The following is an 18,625-nucleotide window of genomic DNA, read 5'->3' as shown; positions in this document are numbered from 1 at the left end:
GCTTTTACTGCATGTTCAGACAACCTACTAAGATTATAAAACACACAAAGTAACTAAAAGCCATAATATTAAAAGAAAAAGCACAATCCCTGGTGAAACCATTTGAATCTGAGAAAAAAACTCTACCAACATATTTCTCTGAGTAAACAGACAAACAGAATTTTTTTTTCAAAATCACTACAAGTGTAAGACTTATCAATTACAAGTCCCTCCATCTCCACCATTCATAACTTAACAACCAGCAAAGTAAGAAAAAGCAAGTCTTTTAACAAGAGAACATGTCAATATTTAAATAGGTTGTACTCTGTCGGAGGACAAAAAACAAACAGCTGTCCCTGCTCCCAACAACATTCCTGACATCCCTTTCTTTTCCAAGTATTCCTTGCGCATTTGCGCAAGGTGAAAGGAAAGCTCTTTAACCCTTTTCCCCTCCAGCTGCCAGCGGCTATTCCTGTGCTGCCGGGTGACAAACTGGGACGTGGCAGCTGTGTGTCCCCAGGGAATGTGTTCCCAGCCCCGCCTGTTCCCCACACACAGCGGGGCTCTGCCCAAACGCAGCAGTGCCCACACTCCTGCCCCTGCCCCTCGAGATCCTGGGCGCAAAGGCTCCCGCACAGCTGCGGGTTTGTGTCTGGAGAGCACGAAATACACCGAACAACTCAGCTTTTTCCTGCTCCGACTGACTTCTGAGACGCAACTTCCAAAGCATCAGCAAAAAGGAGAGCAAGAGCAGCCACGTGTATTACACAAAAAACCCCACAAAGATTAGCCCCAGGACATCCAGTTCATTTAAAAGGGAATTGCAGCGCAGGAGATGGCACAGACATCATACCATGGTTAGCGTTGCTCAGGATGTACAAACAGTTCTGGAAGTGAGGAAATCTCATATTTGTTCTCTGTACCCAGCCACCAACAAAAGGTGTCTCTCAGTCCTAACACATATTGACAATTCTGTTTGTTTAGAGCCTAGAGCGAATCTCAATTCTGCTTCAATGTAACAGGACATTTGCCAACAACTTGTAAAAGTCATAAACAGCCCTTTAAATAAAGCAGTAAGATCTGGAAATCTCTATTTGAATCTCAGATCCTACATCTGCATCACTGTGATTATTTCTTCCTTAGAACTGTCTTCACACAAATAACCACCAAACCAGACTCAAAGCCCCACCTCCCCTTTATATGCTGACAAAAGCAGCTTGCATGTGCTTTTTAAGAAAGACGAATCTTGCCTCAGCTTCCAGAGGCAAGAAGGAAAAAGAACGCTTGCATACAAAGTAGTACAGAATAATAAAAACTTCCTGATCTGGTTACTTTGCAGCTTGTTTGGAGAAGCAGGTAGTGTGAAAAAAATTTCTAGATCTTTTTCAGGTTTGTTAATACCTGAAAAAACCGCTGGAAAAAACCCACCAAACTTCCTCCTCCTATAAAGATCACGTATAAAGTTAATTATCCATAAAGTAATCCCTTTCAAAGCCATATGTATCAAAAATTTTAAAGCCAAGTATTTTAAAAGCTGTTGGTTATCAAGGCCTGTAAGGGGGAAATTCTACCTGTCTAACCTGGGTCTTGCCATGAAATTTAGGAATTCCATTGTATTAAATCCACTCATAGTATTCTGCAAATAGCTCGTGATGTTGAACAGTAACAACAAAGCGATATTTAAATTTATATCCATAAAGTTTAGACTATGTTGGTGGCAGTCCCGGGAAAAAGGCTGGGTTCTATCCACTCCAAACTCCGAGGGGGAAAGAAACACAAGGACTTCGGGGCCCTTATGCGAACAAATCCCAACTCTCGCTGCTTACCATCAGGTCTCCTACGCCACGCAGGCTCCATTCCTAAAGCAGCAGTGGTTCAGGGTGGTACCGACCCCCGCAAAAAAGCTCCTGCATCCGCGATGCAGAATCCCAGGTGGGGCTAACGTGTTATTCCGGAGGATATGGGCAATACCTCAGAGCATCCCTGCCAAGAGCCCGCGGTGCCGGTCGCTCCCTTGCAGGCAGCGGGCAGCGGCGGTGCCCTGTGAACCCCCTCACCCCTCAGCTCGCGGTGCTCAGAGGCCGCCCCGACCCCCAGCCCCGCTCTGCGCCTGGGAACGGGCTCGGGGCCAGGCCTGCCCGGCGGGTACCGCACGGCCCAGCAAAGGGCTCTGCTGCGGGGAGCTCGCTCCCGGGAAGGGGCACTGTGTGACCGATACCATGAAGGAGAGCGAGCCCTGAGGGCTTCTCACGCGGCCGGCGAGGAGCGAACGGCAGAGCCGCCATTTGCCGGGAGCCGCGGACCGGGGAGCGCGGAGGAGCCGCGTGCGGTAAGTGCTCGCCAGCGGGCGGACTGTGAGCGGCACACGGCCGGGACAGGACGGGAGGGAAGGGCACGGGAGCGGCCGGGCCGGGCAGATCGCACCCCTCAGTGCCCCCTCAGGCTCTCGGCGCCGCCATTGCGGGACCGGCTGAGGGGAGTGGGGCGGGCGGGCGCGAGGCGGCACGAGCGCCACGTGACGCCAGCGGCACCCCCGGTCACGTGCCCTGGTTTGTTGTTGCCCGGTCACGTGCCGCGGTCACGTGCGGCGGCGCTGCCCGCGGCGGGCGGGGGCGCCGGGCGCGAGGGGGGCGGCGGCTGCGGCGGCGCCAAGATGGCGGACGGGGACGCTGCGCCGCTCCGCCCGCGCGGCCCCGCCGGCCCCGGCAGCGACAGCGCCGAGCCCGCGGCCAAGCGGCACTGCCGCGGATCGGGGAGCGCCGCGCCCGCACCGCGCCCCGAACGCGCCGCGGCGCCGCCGCCCGCGCCCGCCGCCGCCGTGCCCGCGGAGCCGCCGGGGGAGGTGACGGCGGGAGCGGCCGATGGCGGCCGGGCGGAGCGGGAGGACGGCGGCGAGGCGGCGGCGCCGCTGAGCGGCGCGGACAGCGGGGCCGGGCTGCGGGGCCTGCCTCGGGCGGAGCCGCCTCCGCGGCGGCACCAGGGGGAGGGCACGGAGGCGGCGCCCGGCGAAGACGCGGCGGAGGCGGCCCCGGGCTGCGGGCGGGCGCAGTGTTCGAACGGGGCGGCCGCGGCGCCGGCCCCGCATCCCGGTGAGGACCGACCCCTCCCTTGTCCCCTCCCCCCCCTCCCTCCTCCCCCCCCTCCTCCCCTCCTCCTCTCCCCCTACTCCCCACGCAGCGCTGGCCCCGGCTGTCGCTCGGGCGCGGTGCGGGTGAGCGCGGGCGCTGCGCCCCCGCGCACCGAGCCAGCTCCGGGCCGGCCCCGCCAAGGCTCCTGCGCACAGGGACAGCGCCCGGCTCTCTGCCCGGATAGCGTTTATTCTGCTCTGTTGCTGGCAACAACTTATTAAAAATGGAAAGTCATAAGTCCGGTTTCCTTTTCATAATCACTGCCGTGTTAATTGTTTTATTTCTGATGCTTAGAAACTTGTACATAAGCTCAGGAGCAGCAGTCTTGACCAGTTCTTTAAAGAACTGCAAATGACAGTCTTGGCTAAAGCGTCAGTGACTGCAGCACAAAACTAAACTGTAATCTTCTAAAAAGTTTCTTTCAGATCATATTTGAAGTGTGCTGGTGGGCAGCATCCCTGCGAAAGTACCTCACAGTACAAACAGATCCGGTTTGAGCTGTTTCTTGTTGGAGTTGTTAATTTTGGCTTTTGTTTTTAAAGCAGTGCTTTGGAAAGATTTATTAAAATGGATCAGTCACTGCATTCTGCTAGTACATTATTTACATTTTACCTTGGAATGCAGTTAAAGATATTTTATCTTTTTAGTAAAACTCTACAGAAAATTTCTATAAAAGCAATCCAGAAGGACAGGTATAGAAACAGTCTCAGTATTTAAAACCACTGGAACAGCTCAGAGCAAAGCTAATGATCTCTTACCAGTGCCTTAGACGAAGCCTTTTGCTCAGGTCCCTGCGAGCCTGTGTGTGTTTCACCTTAGTTCTGGGCAGCATTACCCGCTCTGGTTCTTTGAGGAACACACAGGGAGTGTTACAATTTAAACTGTTACTTTATCCTGCTTGTATCTGTCACTGTTTCCTAAATCCCGGATCCTGGCAGCTGTGTGTGAGGAGCCTTTCACAATGTAAGCATCGGTTCTTGATACAGGAGCTGTAAAGGTCGCTTATGTTCAATTTGCACTTCACAGTTACCGATGTGTGCTAGCGCACTTTCTCCTTCTCCAAAATTCTCAGCATGTTCACTGACCTCATGCATAACGAGGTGGAGCTGAAATACTGTAAATATGTAGATTAATAGGAGATAGTAATGTCCATAAGCACCTGTGGCCTCAGAAGAACAACACAGTGAGAACCAACAACAATTTTCTGTCATTGGACTCTTTCTATTCTAATCAAAACCAAATATTTATGCCAACAATGGAAAGGACAACACAACCTCTGAATAATAAAATGATGTTTTGTGGTGTTCTTTATTTGAGAATCAAGTGCAATAACAGCTAAAGTAATGCAGGGGGCTCTTCAGATAGAGACTGAAGTGTAGTGATTCCTTGCTCTACAGAGCACAACTGAAATTTCTTCTTTGTGTGTATCTTAGATTTTCAACAAATGAAGTTACAGCTGTTCCTCATAAAACCAATAAAAAAGGTTGAGTGGTATAAGTTCTAATAAGCTGCTCAGGCTGGAATTTAGATTTCTTCTTGAGTGTGTGCTCAGTAACACAAGTGCCTTGTTGTGCCCTGGGCTGGTTTCATGGAGGTCTGAGATGAAGTGAGATTGAGTTACTCTGGCTTAAGGCCACAGGCCGAGCTGAGGTGACTCTGGCACTCTGAGCCAAACCCAGCTGCAGGGGCAACTGGACGAGAGAAACTTAGGGTGGTTCAAGGGAGCGTGTTCTGTGTCACAGCTGAAATATCACAAATGGTGAATGTGGTCAGCAGTACAGCTCAGCTGCAAGGTAACACCCTCACAAAATCCTGTGAGTTTGGAGCAAACATGCACTTGTGGGTTTCTTTCAAAATGCTGCTAAAATGCTCTTAAAACCTAGTTAAAGATCTGTCTGCAATGGTGGCATGTTTTCATTTTACCCAGTGTTTTTTTAATGAGCTGAATGCAGTGGGAATTGTAAGAGAAAGACATTTTAAATTATATTTTTAAAACATTTGGATTTTTCCTATGGTGAAATATCCATAATGCACAACGCTTCAGAGAATGAGATTTCACCAAGGTCATCATCCAGCAACCTGAAGCCCAGCATTAAGGTAGCAAACCCTGCAGTAAATCTACCAACAAGTAGATAAGTTTGAAAACTTATCTAGAAATGTGAAGAAAAATGGACATTTTCTGTGCCTAAGCGACAAAGCTGCCATTTTGAGTATGTGATTTTCATTTTTGTGATCTATTTGAAGATACACTGTGCCCTTGGGCTGGAATGTAATCCCCTGGTCGTGCTGTCTTGCAGATAACTTCCTCCTCAGTGATGAAATCATGGCCAATGGCTTTCACTCCTGTGACAGTGATGAAGAAGACAGAGCCTCACATGCAAGTTCCAGTGACTGGACCCCAAGACCACGTATAGGTGAAGCGTGGAGCATGTTCTTAAATGCTCTTTGCCTTCGAGCAGTCACTTATCCTCCCCAGTATTCAAAGTATTTTTCCTGTTGCAAAAGTATTGGCAGTTAGTGCTTCTGAACAGCTTAGAGGTGTTGGCTATATTCTGTATGGTATTTAAGGAGTTTAAAAATGAGCCCCTTGAAACTTGCTATATTTTGATTAAAATTGTCAATGTCTTCTTTTTTTCTTGAATAGAAATCCTGCCACAATCCCTATTAAAAGCATACACACAGACTCACTAAATTAAACTAATTTATGGCATATTTCTGTAGCCTGCCTACTTAGTAGTAATTCTTTAAGGTAGAAGATGATCCCTGTATCATTTTAGGACTGTGAGCCCTCATCTTAAGTGTTTCTGGAAAGATTGATTTAGTGGCTTGAGGAGGTCATGTCTGAAATAATTTATGTTAGATGACAAAAAAACCAAAAAAAATCCATGGATTGCTGGGCTCTATGTGTCTGCTTAGAGTGATGGTTTATAATGCCACTGGAAAGTATATGTATGTTGTCTCTTCTGCTTATTCCTGTAAATACCAAATGCTGGGAAAATACAGATGGAGACATGCTGGGAAACTCCTGTTGCACCTCTAAAAGAGGTTAAGTTTGCTGTGAACTGGCATTTCTACTTGACTGACTTTCTATGAAATCCTTCATGGATTAACATAAAACAATGATAAATAAATAAAATGCCCAGCTGTCACTTCAGGGTTAAGACCAAAATACAGGGAGGTTGATGAATGAAGCATTAAATTGGATTCATGAAACTGTACTAGCAAGCATTAATAAGTGGAACAATGACCATGATCATCTGCAGCACTCTACTCTGTTTTAAATATCTGTATTTTTTGATTTTCCTAGGTCCCTACACTTTTGTTCAGCAGCATCTCATGTTAGGTACAGACCCACGGACGATTCTGAAGGACCTGCTGCCAGAAACGATCCCCCCACCTGAACTGGATGACATGACTCTGTGGCAGATCGTGATAAACATCCTTTCAGAGCCACCAAAAAGGAAGAAGAGGAAAGATATTAACACCATTGATGATGCTGTGAAACTTCTGCAGGAGTGCAAGAAGATCATGGTCTTGACTGGAGCTGGGGTAGGTATTGCTGCAGTGATAGTGTGACCACATGGGGACAGGTTGGTTCAATACTTCAGCTTGCAAGGATGGCAGCAAGTCACTGTGCTGGGGGGAAGAGTCCAGTCCACTGCAAGGAAATTACACCAGCTCTCCTCTTAGAACAAAATCATCTTAGTCACAGAAACTCATAAATAGCTGCTTCCATGCAGAATAGTTATGGCATAAGAACACATGAATAAGAGTGCGTTACCTGGCCTGAACATTTTCTGTCCTGTCTTCAGACAAAGGGGATGACTTTTTTAAACAAAATCTCAGTGCATCTCTTAAAATCCGAGATGGAGCCTGAGGGAGTAGAGGAGTAGGATTTGAAAAGAAAACAGTTGGGGAGGATGATCATAGGACAGTTTGATCAGATTTCAGCACACCGAATGTTCCTTTGAAGCTACTCGCTGTTTGACTAAAGAACATTTCTGAAGTGCTGCTCATCTGCAGCTCTGTACCTGTGCACCAGATCATTTCTTGCTTCTGTTCACTCACAGATGGTGTGACACGATTCAGAGCACATGAGTAATTCAGCTTTTAGAGGGGCACTGCCACTCCCAATCTTGCTCTTTCCATACTTCCATACCTGTTTCTCCTCCTCTTCCCATGTTATTTTGGGGTAGTGTGAGACAATTATTTCAGTCCTTATTGACTACTGCAATGCTTTGATAAGCAATATTTATCAATAAACAACTTCTATCAAAAGGGGTTTATTCTTCAAAAGTAAGAATATATTTTTCAAAAGCAAGACTATTCTGTTACTGTGTTAACATGTAAAAAAATTTTAAATATCAACCACCATATCTAAGCCTGAGTTGGAAGATCAGTGAACAATTATTAATTAAATTTAATGCAATAATGCTCTAAATTTTTGTTCACATTTTAAAAAACTTGCAATGTTAAAAACAAGTTCTGGTATCCTGTTATTACCTGTGCAGACTGTACTAAAGGGTTTTTTTTGTCCACTTGTCAAATTTTGTTTCTATGCTGTTTCTCCTGACTGTGATTAAAAAATAGAGAGAACCGAGGAACCCAGACTGGTTTTGTTCTTAATGTTTCTGAGCATTGAGCATATTTTTCTGAGCATTGAGAAATGTGGTTTCCCAGAGCAACACTTTATAGTCAATATGTACTTTCACTTATTTCAGAACTCAAAAATGTATTTCAGGTGTCAGTGTCCTGTGGAATACCTGACTTTAGATCCAGAGATGGCATCTATGCACGCCTTGCTGTAGACTTCCCAGACCTTCCAGATCCTCAAGCAATGTTTGATATAGAATACTTCAGAAAGGATCCCAGGCCGTTTTTTAAGTTTGCAAAGGTACGGTTTTCCAGCAGTTCTTGTCTTGGTCAGTGAAGACAGATGACTGTATTAAAATCCATAACTCAGATAAAAACTAGAAATGTTCAGCAACATTCTCTCTCTTTTATAAGCTTATTACTGTTTCTGTTGTAATTTCGTGATACATCATGGTTGAGATACACACAACCATTTCAGATGGCTGAAAAGGTCTCAGTGATGTTAAGCAGTTTCAAAAGCAGCCATTTCATCTCTTAGATAACAAGGAATTGTAGAAGCTGTAGACATGTGGAGAAACAAAAAGAAAACCCAATTGTATTTAGTCTTCAATTTCCTTGGGACCAAAAAGAAAACCAAACCCAAGATATAAGAATTTCTACAGGACCAGTAAGGACTTGTGAAAATAAATCACCACTGGTTGTGCTCATTCTTTCTTCCATTTGCTCACAATTCCTACTAGTGGTCTGTCATGTTACAAAGCATGAAAAAGGAAACCCAATGCATTCTTTTTCTGCCTGGCTTTCTCTGAGAGCCTCCTACCCAGATACTAACAAATTTTGATGCTCATCAGTGTACTCGGTTCCTTTGGGTTTTAATATTAAAAACAAAAAACAAACAAAAAACCCAGCTCAAATTAAAAAAAAAACAACACAGCAAGCAAAAAAAAATCAACTTACTGGAAACATGTCTATACACAGGTTTTACCAGAAAAGTCCAAATCCAATTTAGCTGATACTTTTTAATTTTTACTTTTTCACTCCTTCTCCTTTTCTGTCTATCAGAATGCATGTTTCTAGTAACAAATACTGAGGTCACTTCCAAAGGAGAGAAAGCTTTCCTATTTCATAATGCTCAAAACCAGAAAAAGATCTGAACATTGCTTTTGTGCTGTGTAAAGAACAAAACCCCAGCTTGCATGGAGCAGTTCATCCTGAGTGCTGGGAAGATGAGCTGGGTGCCAGAGCAGTGGCAGAGGGCACAGAGACAGAGAGGGACCTCTGGGGACAGTGTCCAGCTCAGCTAAAGACTCTGCATCCATTTCCACTGTCTAACATGCTTCTGAATTCCCCAGGAAATCTACCCAGGACAGTTCCAGCCGTCTCTCTGCCACAAGTTCATCGCTTTGATGGATAAAGAAGGAAAACTCCTTCGCAACTATACTCAGAACATAGACACACTGGAACAGGTGGCAGGGATCCAGAGGATAATACAGTGTCATGGTTAGTGCCTTTAGTTTCAATTCCTTTCCCTCTGGGAGTTCTTACTGGTGCATGTGACAAGGTAATCGCTGTTGGAATTAAACCTTCTTTCCTTGAATTCCTGTCTCTTGCCAGCAAATACTGTGATTTTTAAATGTTGAAATTTTGTTTTAGACAGTTTACATATTTAAAACAGAAGTGTTTCAAGTAGAAATAACTCCTTTCAGGAATTGAGCTTGATGAAGTGTCTGTGTATCAGTGAAGATCCACACCCTGCTGGCACAAGCTTAGACTGTAACTTCTAAAATGCTTTTGGTGCTTCTTGATCTGTGTGAGAACGTAACATCTTGCCATAGGTCCTTCTCCCTGCCAATCAATGCAACGGGAGTCTGGATGTTATCTGACTATTTAGGTTATATTCCACTGAAATCTTAAACATATCCTGACACTACACTGACTCTACCTCATGTATAAAACACTGAGGATTAATCACCAATTCAGTTGAACTGAATGAAGATCATCTTGTTGCACCTTCAGTGTAATTATGAGGCCTAATTTAGTGGAATTGCTTTAATTGCCTGATACACTTTCATTTCCAGGGACTTGCATATGTCAAGCTGAAAGCCCAAGGATTAACTTTTAAGAAAAGCATGCAGAAAATTATTTCTTAACTGCATGTTTGAATCATTTAGTAAACTTCAGACAATTAAGTCATCTAAAAGCAGCACTGGCATGTTTGTAAGGCACATCCATCTAACTGCACCTCAAACACATGGTTTCCATACCTACAGAGCTTATCTCAGTGCCATAGCTGGGTTTTGATTCTGCAGGCAGAGCAAGCACAGTGCTCTGAATGATGCCCAGGCAGCACACAGCAGCATCTGGCTGTCAGCTCCCCAGCCCCACTGCTGGTTTCCATCTGTGCTTCGTGTGTCCCACGTTTTCTTTTGGTTGGCATTACATCTGAGGCATTTATCACAGACCTCTTACATTGGTGGGTTTTTACACATCACTGCTGTGCTCAAGCTCCCCATTTTTCCAGTTGCACACTCCAGGGGTGGGATCATCTTTAGTGTATGTCCTGTTTAAGGTGATTCTGAACAAAACAGATTCTTTAAAAAGATGCTGTGCACTTGGAGATTTTGAGGCCTTTGGAAGTTAGCAAAGGTGGTTTTTGAGCACATCAAGCTTCATCTGACCTACAGCTGCTGCTTTTTACCAATGGTTGTTGCCTAATGGTGGTGGCTGAAGAGAAACCAAAACTCTTCTGTGGGGGTTCACTCTGCTGTATTTATTCTACTTTTTCCTCTGGCTGGGGCAATGGCAAGTTAATCATGAGCAGTTAACAAAGAACCTTGCAGAGATTTGTGGAGTTCTTATGTGAACCTTCAGACCCACCTGTCACTGCAGACCTACAGTACAGCTCCTCCTATGAAAACTGTGGTGTCTGAGATGCATTCTGCTGTATCTAAAATGGCTCTTGCATTCAGCCAGTGCATCTGGAATTAGATTGTGTTCCTTGCCATTGCTGGAGCTGAGAGAGCAGAGGCTGTGGCCTGCTGGCTGGGAATGGCTCATGCATGGCCACCAGACTTCTGATGGTGAAAAATAATTCACATGATACAGTTGCAGGGAGGTGGCAGCAGATGCCTCTGAGTTGGGTCTGAGAGCCTGACAGATGTATCCCTACCGAGCTGTATGAAGCTCTGAATTATTGCTATCAGCTAATTAGAATGAGCAAATAACTGTCATACCTCCCATAGTCCTTGGAATCCCTCATGCTGGAGGAGCTGCAGTGCTGAGCAAGGTTTCAGCAGCTGTGCAGTTTGGAGGCCTGCAGTGATCAGCAGACCTGAGCTGCCAGTTGTTCATAAATGATCTGCTCCAGGTGTTTCTGTGCTTTCACTGTCTTTTGTCTTACACAGATACAATGCCCTGAAAGCATATTGTCTTTACTAATGCATTTTCTTAGTTATTCTGTGCTAGCATTTGTGGAATTGCTGTGGGTTCCTGTGGGTTCCTGTGCTGCTGCTGCTGTTTGCAGCACCACTGTTGTGTGATGAGAGGGGCAGCTTCTGTTCCCTGCTCCTTGTGTGTGCTTGCACAGGTCAGGGGAATGAGAGGACACAGAATCATTTGTGTTGACATGCATGTGGTGTATGGCTACTCCTAAAACAAGATTTCTGCTGACTAACACCTTGAAAAAGAACAATTTCTAGTATTACAAGGATCTCCTCTTAATTTTACATTACCTTTTTAAATGCCTGATTTCTGTAGCACTGCAACATAACAGCCTTTTTGTCAAAACAGCTTGGGCATAAGACCAAATCTGAATGACTGAAAATCCTGATGCTACCATACGGGTTTTTCCCCTCAGGTTCCTTTGCAACAGCTTCCTGCCTGATCTGTAAATACAAAGTTGATTGTGAAGTTGTTCGAGGAGATATTTTCAATCAGGTAAAAAATCTACTTTAACTCACTGCAGCTTTCTAATAAGTAATTCTCTCAAAAGAACCCCAAATCAAACCCTGAACCACCACACTGGGATTGCCTACAAGATCTGCTTTTAAAAGCCTCTGTCTCTGCATGTATTTCATAAAAGTGCCTCTCTGTATTTTAGCATTTCCTCTGGTATTTAAAAGTATACTCAAATACTGTACTTCAAGAATTAAGTAATGGCAAAAACCTTAAGAGTCCATTTTTAATGGCTCCTCTGATAAAAAGTAGAGGTTAAATGGTAAGCAGAAAGTTGGATTTATACCTGGTTTTGTGTTGATCTGAATTCAGAGTCACACTGAGAAAACATTCTTAGCATTTTATAACATTGGCTGCTCTTTGAGCATTTACCTGTATTAAAAATGTGCTTAAACAGCAGCTGATACACGGAGAAATTGGTAAGCACAGAGCAGGCTCTCAGCAAGGCTCAGATGAGATGTTGGTGTTGCTTTCTAGGACTCCTGAAGCATTCAATGTTCCAAACTCCATGTCTGGGTGTCAGGTGACCAAGGCAGGAGTTGGTTCTGTTGTCAGAGCAGATGAACCTTTGACTTGGAGAGACCCTCTCTGACTTTGCCCTTCTTCCTCTTGTTTTGAAGGAACAGAGGTGATGATTCTGTGATCAAAAAGATCTTGTTTATGCAGACGAAAAGGGGACTCTGCAGGCTCTTTTTTTTAAAATAAATGCCTCAGAATCCATAGTTGCAACTTTAGATGAGAAACATGGAATGCATGTAAATCCTTCAGGCATTACATTTCAAATGGAATTCAGTGAAAGCCTTCCAGAAGAGATGTTTGAGTTAAAACTTTAAGATATTTGAATCTCATAAGCCTGAAGTACTGAATGTGAAATTTGGTTTACTTTGCTATTAAGAATATTATTTTTAAGAACATCCTACAGATATTTTTTTCTTCTTTACCTCCAGAGCCAGCTGGCTGAAGTTAGATTTTCTCTTTCTAATATATAAAGATCTGAGGAAAAATTTTGTTCAAGACTCATTCTAGCCATCTGTTCCTTTTTGGGGAATCCTTTAGCTGGTTTCCCTTGACTGTGGGGTTACTGGGTGCTGTCTTGCTCAGGTGCAGGGTGAAGGTTTCCACCATACCAGTTCCCAGCTCTTGTGCCAAATTGCTTCTTATCCCACAAGGTATCCATCCCACAAGGTTTTTCTTTGTTCAAAGACTTTAATTTTTGGGAAAGATCATGTGATACTAGAGGAAGCCTTCAACTTGTGACATTTTCTAATTTGCAGAGCATTGTCTTCTGCAGGCATCCATGAACTAATTCTTTCATTTAAACTTTCAACATTCTATATTATTTTTTTCTGCAGGTGTTCTCTGTATAGTAGGGAGTTGTTATGCATTTAAATGTCAGTTTTCAGGTATTTTTCTGTTGCAATAGGTAATATACATATCTTTACACCTTTATAGCTCTAATTTGTAGCTTGTGATGGTTTCTATGTGATTGCAGCTCATTGGATTTATTGTGAAGTGTTTTATTTTAACCTACAGCCAAAAAGACTTGAACTATTAGAAGGAAATTGCTCAGTATTGTCTGTAAATCTATCACTCACCTTCTTGCTTTTCTTCTCTCTTAAGAAGTCTTTAGCTAGGAAAGAGTTGAAAGAGGTCCCAAAGATCAGAAAACTTCCTGGCTCAGGAGAAAAGGCAATCTACTTCTCCACAAACCTAGCTAGTGTCCACTTTTTTTAGTGAAGCAGGATTCTCCTCTATTTAAGGAGGAATTAGAAAAGTTTAAAATGGAAATCAAGTTCTTGTCCTATATGCTCTTAGCCAGCCACAGTGCCCTGTGGCTTTGTGTGTGTAACACATGTAACCTTTAGGAGGAGAAGAGAAACTCCAGGTAAAGCTCTACAAAGGACACTTGATTAGGACAGGGTTTGTTATCAGATCCTCAGCTGGAACCTGACACCAAAATCGAAGTTTTTGCTCTGATTAAACTAAGAAAAATCCATTCCTATCAAATGGGAGGAGTGCTCAGTGGGTGTTGAGCACAACTGCTGGACTTTGGCTTTTGGAACAGACCTGCCTGGTTTCTCCCTCTCCATTCCTGCTGTAGCTTTATTTCCCTGAACAGTTGCTGCAGGCAGGAGTAAGAAGTGTAGCTGCCTGTACCTCCACAGAACAAGGAAATGAGGAAATAGCTCTGAAAGTTGCCCTTGTCTGGCAGAATGAGTGCCTGTGAGACAGGAGCTGGGAGTGTTTCTCAGTCCAGCCCTGCAGAGCAGTAACAGGGCTGTTGTGTGCAGGTGGTGCCCCGCTGTCCCCGCTGTCCCCCCGAGGAGCTGCTGGCTATCATGAAACCGGACATTGTGTTCTTTGGGGAGAACCTGCCCGAGCAGTTCCACCGTGCCATGAAGTATGACAAAAATGAAGTGGATCTCCTCATTGTCATTGGGTCTTCACTCAAAGTAAGACCAGTAGCATTGATCCCAAGTAAGTGGCTGTCTCTGGTAATATTTTATTTTAAAAATTCCAATCAGAAGTGGAATTCTCAGTTGAGAAACTCCAAGCTCTTAAAAACACCTTTGGCTCAATTCAGTGAGCACCACGTTTTGCAAGATGAAAGTTGCTTGCCTATGTAAAGCTGAAATGCAAAATGGAGAAAGTAACAAATTTTAAGTGCTTTTCTATACTCTACAGGTAGATCTCAAGGTAATTAAATGATTATCTGAAAAACTACTCTCTTAAACCTGAATGACTTTGTTCCAAGATTCATTTCTCTCCCTGCTTGTGACATGCTTTAGAAAGGTCTGAAGGCTTTAGAAAGGAAGCATCTCAAAAGCAGTATATTTCTCGTGTTTACTTAATACATAAAACAAATGCACAAAGTCAATATAATTTGAAGAGATTATAGTACTAATTTTAATCTTTTTAATAATATGTATTAAATGTATTTTAATATGACTGTAGCCAGTATTTCTGTGCATATGTTTCTCAGTGATTGAGGAATGCTTTTAACTGGAAAAAAAGTGGGGAGAAAAAGCCCATCTAACCAGGCTACAACCTCAACCACCATTGCTAAATTTGGGACTGGCTTGCCTTCTTGCTGATCTGGCTGGTTTTGTCTTGTTGCAAGTGAAGGCATGAAGAGAAGCTTGAGCTTTTTCAGTAGGGCTCTGCTGGAAGTAAAACCCAAGCCTCTGAATTCTCTTTTCCATCTCTAGGTTCCATCCCCCATGAAGTGCCTCAGATCTTAATTAATAGGGAACCTTTGCCTCATCTACACTTTGATGTGGAGCTTCTTGGAGACTGTGATGTTATAATTAATGAATTGTGTCAGAGGTTAGGTAGTGAATACACAAAACTTTGCTACAACTCGGTAAAACTTTCAGAAATCACAGAAAAGCCTCCGCGGCCGCACAAGGAGCTCGAAGCCCTCTCGGCTGAGCTCCCTCCAACCCCTCTGAACATTTCAGAAGGCTCCGGTTCACCAGAAAGGATGAGCCCACCTGATCCTGCGCTGGTGTCACAACACCCACCTGAATGTAAGGTAGAAAACTGTGAGCCTGCCTCAGAAACTAAAGGGACCTGCTCTGAGGAGACCCTTCAGGACACACAGGTGTCATCAGAAAACCCTGAAAATCCTGCTAGTGAGCTAATGAACTCTGAAACAGTGAAGGAAAATGGGTCTAATGATGGAGAAAATAAAGAAAGGAGTGAAATATTGAAGAAGTGTTGGGTAAACAGATCTGCAAAAGAACAGATTAGCAAAAGGCTGGATGGTAAGTGCTAATGCTTTTTAGTATTTTGCTTCCTTTTGGCTGACACGTTTCTGCTAGACTTACTTTAAAGTTATAAATAAGTTACTCTCGAGACAGTAGGTTTTGGTGGCTATTTTTGTTCAGACAAGTGTCTACATAACTTCAGTTGAACCATTTATTTCCTTTGGAGAAGCCAGTAGGAAATATTTTTTGTATTTCATAATAGGTTTTAAAATCAGTGATTACATCCTCACCTAAAAGATCAATGTTTAGGAGGCTGAAGGTAGGTATCAACAAATAAATCCCTTTGTAACATTTTCAAATGCATTTTCAGAAAAGTTAGTAGAAGCTGGTTAGAGTACAGCATGATTTGGTATCAGTACATAATACCAAATTCTTGCAGTAGAGCTGGAAGACAAAGTCATGGCAGGAATTAAAAATCTCACAGCTGGAGTGAGGCACATTTTTAAGGAAAGTTTAGACTTTCCAAGGAAGTCCTCCAGTGTGCAGTCTGGTAACTGATGTAAGGAGTCAGGAATTCAGGTGCAATGTTCCAGAGGAAAGGTTGGGTTTAGACTTTGCCGATACTCCATGCAGGGGCTCCTGTTCTGTCACAGGTGGAGGAAGTCTAGCAGGGAATGTGTTCCCATGAAAAAAGCTGCTGAACAATCAGCATAAATTCTCTTTGGTGTCAGAGAGAGGTGGGGAGGAATGCTGAGCTTTCCAGTGAAGCATTTCTTTTAATTATTTCTTCGTAATAAATATACACATGGGCATAAATAAGAGATGTGAAAATGCAGTTGTCAGATCTATGCACGTACCTTCTACCCACAAATCTGCCAGCTGGTGCATGGATCATTTACTGCAGCCTGTACCTGACTGTTCCCATTGTGTTGCAGGTACTCAGTATCTGTTTCTGCCACCCAATCGCTATATCTTCCATGGTGCTGAGGTGTACTCGGATTCTGAAGACGACATCATATCTTCCAGCTCTTGTGGCAGCAGCAGTGAGAGCGGCTCTTGCCACAGCCAGAGCTTAGATGTGGAGGATGAGAGTGAGATGGAGGAGTTCTACAATGGCATAGAGGATGAGGATGCTCCTGAGCAGGAGGAGGAGCCTGCGTTCGGGGAGGATGGAGTCGAGCAGGAGGAGGTGGCAGCTGAGGAATCAGCTGAGACAAAGGAAGCTGCAGGGACGGAACATCGGAGCAACGTGCTGTGAAGTGATCGCTGACTGGTTACAGGAACTTCCCACCAGCATTAGGAGCTTTGGCATGTCAGAATGAATGTTTACGTCTGGATTTAGAGCAACAAAACCATACGGATGTAGTGTTTATAAATAACTAAAACAGATTTTCATGCTTAGTTTTCTACCTTTTTCAATAAAAATCTATTACTGCACACTCAACACTAACTCATCTTTTTTTTAAAGGTACTAGGATTATCTAAACAACTGTCACTATGTTCACTTTTAAGTTCATCTGTCTGATCAGGCATCTATGTATATAATACATATTTTTGCTTAATAAATTTCAGCTTATATTATTTTTAAACAGTTTTGAAAAAGCCATTGGAATGTTAAAACTAATATAAAGGGAACAGCTAATTTAGACCAAAGAATGGTATTTTCACACCTCTTGCTTTGTAACACTTTGGTTTCTTTAAAATCTTCTTAGGCTTCTGCTAAACCTTTCATTCACGCCTAGTCTGTCATTAAACACTGGCATTTTCTAAGACCTACTGTGGCAGCTAATTTTTTTTGCTTTAACAGTTACTTTGTATGTTTGAGACACAATTGCGAGCAGATAGCGAGATGGAAACAAGACAGCAGCACTTGAGGAATGCAATGGTTTTTAGATGGCTCAAGAAGTGCTGTGAACATGCTTAGGTTGCTGAGTGCATGACTTCCTGTGGACACGTTGTTGACATTGGCTCCTTAGCAATTAGAACCCGGCATTTTAAACAGCAAGGATCCCCCCAGTCAGAGTCTGTCAAATCTAGAGCAGCTTGCTTTATAAATAGCATTTGAGGAACTGCCAAGGCTCCATGTGGAAGCAGAGCTCAGGAGAGCGTTCCTCCCAGCGTGAGAAGGCGCAGAAGCAAAGCTCTTCCTTTGTGCCCAGGAGAGACTGACTCCAGTGCTGGGAGCCTCCAAGGAGCTCTACATGGATGAAGGAGCTGCTGGCCTGAGCTCCTGGTTCGGCTGGGAACCTCCTCCCAGCTGCCAGCTCCACCTTGAAAAGCAAAGCGGCTTCTGCCACTCTGCCGTCTCAAGTGCTAGGCTGCCTTAAAGTGGATGTTGCAAATGTTCAAGTGCAGATTGTTTCCAAGCCTTTAGAACTATTTTGTACAATTGCACAGTGCAGCAGTCAGTAAAACAGCATTTTTCTATCCACCACTTTTTCAACATTGGCCCAAATGAACTCTACGATGTATATTATTCATATACTTTGCTTTAATATTTATTACATTTTGGAAGATGTATAGTAGCTGTTCTTTGAACATAATACAACAGTTAATAAATATTTAAGAACAGCCTCCTGTATTCATTGGGAAATGTTGGCATGTTGTCTCATTGTCCAAATTTAATACAGCTCTTATTTGGCTACATTAAAGAATGCAATATGTTTAGTTTTCACTTGCATGTCACAATGTATTAGTTTGTGCTATAGGAGATATTTTAAATTGAAATACTTTGTTTTAAATTATTTTTACAGTGAGGATTGTTTTCTGCTCTTTTATATTGTATATAGTGTCTTTTATGTAATCTACTGGCATATGTTTTGTAGAAGACTGTTTAAAATTACTGGCTATCTTCCTGCAACTTTTGAAATACAAAACCAGTGTTTTATACTCGTACACTCTGTTCTAAAGTCTATTAAAATTGTCATTTGATTTCTGGTTTCCATTAATTTCTAGCTATACCTTACAAACTTACCAAAGATGAAATGCATGAAATTTGACTGGAAGCATGGCAGAGCATGTCCAGGTCCAACTGTAATTTGTACAATCTCAAAAAAGGAGATGACTTATTTTTTCTGATAATTTACATAACTACCTTATGAAAGCATCTTAGCCCTTAGTATTTATACTGAATAGATGCACTGGAAAAAACCAAAGTGCAAGCATTTATTTGCCATTCCCCAGCCATCTTCCAGCCTATTCTGGTACATTAGACACAATGATGACCTTGCAAAAGTATTTAAAGCAGCACATATTTAAACA

General features: G+C 43.4%; 1 protein-coding gene across 2 annotated transcripts; it reads left to right on the top strand.

Moving 5' to 3' along the window:
• The first annotated feature begins 55 nt into the window (after positions 1 to 55).
• Positions 56 to 18,295, top strand: SIRT1 (sirtuin 1). Of its 2 annotated transcripts, none has more exons than XM_033065621.2 (9): positions 56 to 2,308; positions 5,405 to 5,521; positions 6,415 to 6,656; positions 7,849 to 8,001; positions 9,053 to 9,200; positions 11,557 to 11,636; positions 13,946 to 14,132; positions 14,864 to 15,421; positions 16,300 to 18,295. In XM_033065621.2, the coding sequence occupies exons 2-9, from the start codon at positions 5,431 to 5,433 to the stop codon at positions 16,620 to 16,622; spliced, it is 1,782 nt and encodes a 593-aa protein (XP_032921512.1). In that variant the 5' UTR covers positions 56 to 2,308; positions 5,405 to 5,430; the 3' UTR covers positions 16,623 to 18,295. The 2 variants fall into 2 exon arrangements, with proteins under 2 accessions (XP_032921512.1, XP_032921511.1); XM_033065620.1 differs by lacking the exon at positions 56 to 2,308 and adding an exon at positions 2,633 to 3,068.
• The last annotated feature ends 330 nt before the right edge of the window (positions 18,296 to 18,625 follow it).

This window comes from Catharus ustulatus, chromosome 8, assembly GCF_009819885.2.
Source record: "Catharus ustulatus isolate bCatUst1 chromosome 8, bCatUst1.pri.v2, whole genome shotgun sequence".
Taxonomy (NCBI): Eukaryota; Metazoa; Chordata; class Aves; order Passeriformes; family Turdidae; genus Catharus; species Catharus ustulatus.
The sequence above is the reverse complement of the archived record's forward strand: the minus strand, read 5'-3'. Positions and strand labels throughout refer to the sequence as shown.